This window comes from Macrobrachium rosenbergii, chromosome 20 (assembly GCF_040412425.1).
Source record: "Macrobrachium rosenbergii isolate ZJJX-2024 chromosome 20, ASM4041242v1, whole genome shotgun sequence".
NCBI lineage: Eukaryota > Metazoa > Arthropoda > Malacostraca > Decapoda > Palaemonidae > Macrobrachium > Macrobrachium rosenbergii.
Genome location: NC_089760.1, coordinates 11,940,298 through 11,947,500, shown reverse-complemented (window position 1 = coordinate 11,947,500; position 7,203 = coordinate 11,940,298). Strand labels below are relative to the sequence as shown.

General features: G+C 34.5%; 1 protein-coding gene across 2 annotated transcripts in view; it reads left to right on the top strand.

Annotated features, from left to right (window-relative positions):
• The window catches only part of LOC136849047 (uncharacterized), an 8,360-nt gene extending 7,064 nt beyond the window's left edge, over positions 1 to 1,296 (top strand). For both annotated transcript variants that reach the window (XM_067121941.1, XM_067121940.1), the window contains exon 2: positions 1 to 1,296. This exon is cut by the window's left edge and continues 1,592 nt beyond it. In XM_067121941.1, coding sequence (XP_066978042.1) covers positions 1 to 1,029 — 1,029 coding nt within the window. In that variant the 3' untranslated portion in view covers positions 1,030 to 1,296.
• Positions 1,297 to 7,203: the final 5,907 nt, after the last annotated feature.

Here is a 7,203-nt window from a genome sequence, read left to right as displayed (position 1 = left end):
GTATTATTAGCTATCAGTAGTGTCCTTGGTAACCTGGCCATCATTGCTATCATAAGCAGCAGCAAGAACAGAGTCCTGACAACCTATATGATCCGGATATCCTTAGCCGTTGCGGATCTCCTGAAGGGTCTTTTCGTAATCTGCCCTTCACTATATGATCACGCTTCTCCTTTCTTCACTGCAACAGAATTCACACAAGCGTCACCCGATTTAATGACGACCACTATCGCCAATGGAAGTGTCAACAGCATTAGTGTGACCAACGCATTCCTCCTAGCTGATGGGTTCTTATTGTTCCGAGGCTTCCTTTTTACTACCTGCACAGTAACTTCTCTGCTCTCTCTCTTCTTACTCAGCGTTGAGAGATACCTCATGACAAAACAAAACGCTGAAATCCGTTTTTACTTCACCAAAGGAAGAGTTATCGCGCTCTTAGTTTTCTTTTGGGTTGCTGGCCTTGTTGATGCCATTGTGCTGTCCTACGACGGAGAGGAAGGCATCAACGTCATGTATTTCAATTTCGAAAAAATTTCAGTAGCTTACGCGGTGCACTATCCAGATGAACTGTTCTTCACCATCGTTCATGATGTCCAGTTTTATTTGTTCTATGTCATAGGGCTGTCAACGCTGGTCTTCTCCTTGCTCGCCTTCAGGAACTTCCGCGCGACTGACAAGAGGGTCAGAGAGCAGTGGTCAGAACTGAACATGAATGTCACCGGACCCTACAACGAGGAGAATCATTACATCGTCAACACGATGTTAGTGATGGTCGTCTTCTACTTGATCTCAGTCGTGCCCAGAACTGTCGATATTTTCTTCCACCTGGGGGACTTTCACTTCCGGTTCACTCACCTTTTTACCTATCTGTCTTGGTGGTGTTTCATGGCATCGTCTGCATGGAATCCTTGGATTTACAATATGAGGAGTAAGCGATTTAGACTGGACTCTTTGCGCCTTGTCATTAAAATGCTGCCGAGGAAGTTGCAAGTGAGATTTGCTCATTACCTTCAAGATCCGGAGAGTGAATGAAGGTGACGGAGCGTTCTGGGATTCCCTAAGTAGTGAGTACAAAACTTACGAAAAAGAAGGCTGAATGTAGGAAAACGAAAGAGAAATAAGTGAAGCTAGATGTGACCACCAAAAAGACAGAAATATGCTACCGGTATGTGCAGAATTCAAAACGAATCAAGACCAACGCTCAAAATATTGTTATCTGAATTATTTGAAAACAAACTTTTATCTATACGTGCATACGCACACACACATATATAATATATATATATATATATATATATATATGTATAATTATATATATATGTATATATATATATACTATATATATATATAATATATATATATATATACACATACATACTACTTATATATATATATATATACACATACACACATACTACATTATATATATATATATATATATATATATATAAACATATATATCTATATATATATATATGCATATAGTTTAGTATTACTAATGAAACGCAAAATGTACTATTTATCAGTTCCCCATTGCATTATCATCATCAGTTCCCAAGTTTAATGATATTTTAGGATATATTATATACATACACACACGCACGCACACACACACACACACACACAGTATATATATATATATATATATATATATATATATATATATATATATATAGTCATAAAATACCATTAAACTTGGGGAACTGATGTAGGTATTAATACATTTTGCGATTCATTGGTAATAATAAACAATGTGCATTATAACAACGCTACAAGTACAACACGTTCGTAATCCAGACACTTTCCAGTGATGAAAGAAACCACATTTGCTAATGATGAGGAAGTGAAGGTTCCGTCAAGACCAAAAACTAAGTTTTACTGAAGATTGTATGGCAGGAAGCTCATCCATATAAACACAAACTGGCATACGATCACACACACACATCTAGAAATGTATGTATGGAGGTATGAGTCAAACCCACAAAGCACGAAAACTGAACTGATCAAGCTTTCAAAGGGATTATCTATCTCCCTTCGTACTCAGAGTAAAACGGGCGGAAGGGAGAGGGTCCCTTCGAAAGCTTGGTAAATTGCATTTTCGTGCTTTGTGGGTTTTACCTTGTGTTTTCTACACTGAAATGTGTATTTCATAGTATGTTTGTATGCATCTGTGCGCCTGTACATGTGATTAAACATGCATACGCATAAATGTCTACGTATTGCTTTAACATGATCCTAAAGTCATTGTCAAACATACAGAGTAGGATATCAGCAACTTAAAAGGTCCATCTATATTTATTTTTATATTATTATTACTCAGCATGGAGAACGAATTGTGACTTCGTTCTTATACTGATAATAAACTCGACCGTTATAATAAAGTTGTAACTTTGGAAATGTATTTCAATATTTTCCCTTTTCGATTTGTAAACTTGTTCAACTGTAAACTCGATCTTTGAGAAATAAGCCTTAACCGTCACTGACTAAATAGATTACCTTTAATGGTCATCATGGTGACATTCATGAAAGCGGTTGGAAATCATAATTATGACTGAAATATCATCACCTTTCTTTCCATCTAAAAATACACTTATCGCTTTTCTTCTGTGACGCTAGCACCCTTTACATTAATCAAGTTAAATTAAGCTGTAATGCAACAGCATTAATGCACTCGCATATAAACGTGTATATCCATCGCTTATGATAAATCTCTCTCTCTCTCTCTCTCTCTCTCTCTCTCTCTCTCTCTCTCTCTCTATATATATATATATATATATATATATATATATATATATATATATATATTTACATATATATATATATCTGAGACATAACGTTAAAATTATCCATCAATCTATCTATCCATATACACATACATATTTATACATAATATAATATATACATCAATCTATTTATGTATATATATATATATATATATATATATATATATATATATATATATATATATATATATATGTGTGTGTGTGTGTGTGTGTGTGTGTGTGGATAATGGACAGACAAATTGATAGATTATTAAAACCTTGTTACAGAGCATGTAAACACTTAGCCTGGTTTCGTGATTTGGCAAGTGCGCTTCACTGCACTGGATCTATACAGTAGGTATGCATTCATTCGCTCTTTATTTTTTATATGTTAGAATAGGGGAAAAATTTATGACTCACGCAATACCAGCCTGTTTTGTAATTAAGTAAATTTATCAAGACTGAGAATCATATGCTCTGCAGTGTGGAGATTCTGGACTTTTAAGCAGGCAACTTAGATGTTTAATTTTAGATCTTCGTAATCCATTCTAATATACAACAGTATATAAAAAAATTACTGTAATTAAAAGTTAAATGAGAGATATATGCCAAAACCATTACACAGACACACACACGCATATATATACAGTATATATATATTGGCCAAAAGGAATTAATCTCAGACCTAATACCACACCAGATCTCACTTATAAAATCTAATAAATATAAGGCCTTTCAGAAAGAACTTTTACAGGATAGTGCCGTCATTGCACCTCACGCGGTGCATTGTAGGCATTACTTAAGGTTCTTTACAGCGTCTCTTTGGCCCCTAGCTGCAACCCTTTTCATTCCTTTTACTGTAGTTCCTTCCATATTCTTTCTTCCATCTTACTTTCCACCCTCTATCGAGACTAGCTCTCAGCTGCTTGTAACTCATCAGTGACATATAATAAAACAAGTCATTCTCTTCGTGTGGATTCACAGAAAAGACTAGCAAATACTACATTGGATTGCTGGAGTTTAAGCTCAGGAAATCTTCGGAAGGTGCATGACTAAATTTCACAATAAGACCAACTGAAACTTAAGGTAGGAGCTTGAAAATGAGTTCTTATAAAAAATAATCTTATGAATCCATTTAGAAAGAAAAAACTGTATTCACACCACGGCCCGGATGGGATCATACGAGTAGTGTTCCAAAGGAGAGTTTATCAACTGCTTCGCATACAGTCAGTGAAGCAAAAGTTTAGAAGACAATTCAAAATATGGTTCAGGTTGCATGCCCAATCAAGTAACTAGTGCCCGTCGTCGTTTGTTTACGTAAGGTGGTGGTTCAGGCTGAATGTTTCCCTCAAAGCTCTCCTTTCTGTAATTAAATTAGATTACCCGAGACTTGAGGAATTCAAAAATAGACAAAAGTTCACAATGAATATAACAAAGAGGGCCAATTAAAGTAAAAGTTGCTGCAATTTGTTACAAAGTGATAATCTTAGAATTTAAAAAGTACCAAGGGGTTACTCCAAGCAGCTAGTCAAGAAGGAAAATTGTGCTTGTTCAGGACTTTGGTGAAGGCTTATCCCAGGGCGTCATCATGAAGAAAGAACTGAAGACAAGAGGCTAGTGGAAAGAGTGTGTATTTCAGATAACCTGGAAATAAAAAGGTACTGAAAATAATGGGCTGTGGTGCCTAAGAAGCACGAGAATAGAGGTGACGCCGAAGTGTGCAGGGAGGTTCAGTGCTCTACTGATAAGCCTTGGGTACGCACATACAGCGGCTGATGTTTATGGTATATTCTGCACAAGAGGCTCATCCACAATTCAACAATTAAAATAAGAACGTGACAGTTATCACGGCATAGGAATGCTCAGTGGAGATACTGAGTGATTCCTATGTAAGAGAAAATACACTCTAAATGACGGGTGAATCTCTTCCTCTCGAGGGCAATGGCAATCACACAAGTCAGGTAAGCCACCACACTCGTAATAAGCAGCACTACTGAGGTGAATCTGCTCTACGAATTGTTGGCTTGGGATATAAGCTTATCGTGTCCCAAGGCCTGGGGAGGCCCTGTAAAGGGTTTTGAACGGCAATGAGTGAGTAAATGACCCCAAATAGAAGAAGAGCCTCTCCACCAAGGTCAACAGCAATTATAAAATATAAAAAAATGTTAGAATTATTGCAGCTCATTATTGTCAAAAGCCAGAATCGAAGAGGAAATAAAATAGCTTAGTATTTTCAGTCCTAAATTTTATAATTCAAATCTAATCTTAATTCTGCGATTTCAAAGCCACAATTAGCTTTGCTATTTTCTGCTACTCATAGTTTAACCGTTTTATATTCAATCTTCCTGGCAATTCTTGGTTAATGGAACATACTTGCATTTTTACATGGTATTTGTTTGCTCACACCAAAGTTAACCCTTCCCTTTTGGCTTTCGTTTGCATTGAATATCGGTATAGATTACTTTTATGTCTCACTTTCTAAACCTTATTACTATACCACACAATTTTGGTAATGAGCGGCACCATGCTCCTTTTACCTATACTTAATAATGGTGCAGTTCAAAGTTCAGCATACTTTCTAGCAGAAAAGTAAGTATATCCTTCATTAAGATACTGACTGAAAAAGCACTGCAGACAGCCATCCTTAATACTTACATCTTGTGAGGAAATTTAAAACATATTTCTTTTTGTTTCCCTCGAGACTTGCAAAAATACTAGAACACATTGACAATGGGCGTGAATAACAATTTTGTTTTTAAGGTATTTCTGCAAATTTTCGTCGGTATGTAGAAAATGTGATGTACACTGAAAGCATGATTGTTTCCTAATATGTGAACAACTTAACAATAAATAAAATTAGCGTCACGATACGATGTAAATAGAATAACGTCATAAAATTACACAGGAAATATAATTTATTAATTTTGTAATATGAAGAAACAACGAGTGCGAATTTTTTCTTCATGGAAAACTATCACATAAAACGGATTGTCTCCTGAAAATTTTATATGGAATATAGAGCCCTCAGATTCTAACAATGACATTTCTGGTGACTCATGTGAATGTATCGGAATGGTTTTGATGTCGCATAAGAAATCCCTTTTTCCCAGTTTCAGCAACAGCAAGCTGATTTAAAATGTGGTGGTCACAGTGGAAAAAAAATATACAAATATCATTATCATAAAGGAAACATTATACTGTATTTATGTTAAATATTAGTTTAAAAATATTGTTTTTTATATATATAGCTATCAAATATAAAAAATTATATATATATAGTTATTATATAGCATCAACTGCCTAATATATATAATATATCCAAACACCTTCTCTTACCTGAACTATCTGAAATATATATAAAAAAATAATATTATTATATGGGTATATATATATGTGGTGTTATATCTTGGTTTTAGCTGTCAAACAACCATACATTATTAGAATGTGATTAGCAGCATCAACTGATTAAACTCTTTGGTTATCCAGATTTTATTTCTTACCTGACATCTGAAAAAAGTATAAAAAAAATAACGCATTATTATATTTGGTGCAAAATATATGTGGTGTTATTTCTGGGAGGATACATTTTAATAGTTTCTACAATTCAAAAATATTTGTTAGTAAGATGTACATGATTAACATGGGCAAAAGGCTGCTTTAAGTCTAGCAGAACAACCAACAGATTAGGATGTAAATTAAGTATGGTTCAACAAGATCAGTAGTAGATTTTACAATGTGAGACAAGACAAAACTGAGCAAACATTTTTAATTAAAAAAAGGAGATATTTTTGATTAGATTGAAAAGAACAGTTAAACTGGGTGAAGGAACAAAATCCAATGTAAATATTAGCTCAAACTGGGCAACAAAGAGGAAAATAAGTTCTAGCAGTAAAATCTTATAAATTAGCCAATGGAATATAAGAGCAACAGTAGAACAAAGTCATGAAAACCATTTTGGGTTTTTCATGCAAAAATGGCTAGGAAATGATAGGGCACTAAAATAATCTAAAATACCAACCTACCATACCTACGAGTGTTTACTGGTTACAATTTTGCCGTATTAACTATGGAGGGGCGGAGGGGATTGTCTTACCTTATAAGTCGTAATTTAATTAATTTTTTATTTATCATTTGCGCATAGTGTTTATGGGGTTCAAAATAACGAGAACGAAGAGCTCTTTTTAAAAATGTGAGGTTACAATTTCATAGCCTGTATTAGCTACTTATAAAATAAATAGAAATTCGATAGCATGTTAGCACTGAGAGTTCTCAGGTCTTGTAATTGGAGCATTTAAAAAAATCCTATGATATATACCTGAATATCATCAAACTTTAAGTAAGGTGGAACAAAATAAACTTATCGTAGTAACCCCCCCCCTTTTTTTTTTATTAAACCACCTCTAAGATATCCCTAAAATCGTGTGATAAAAACATTCTGCAAGTG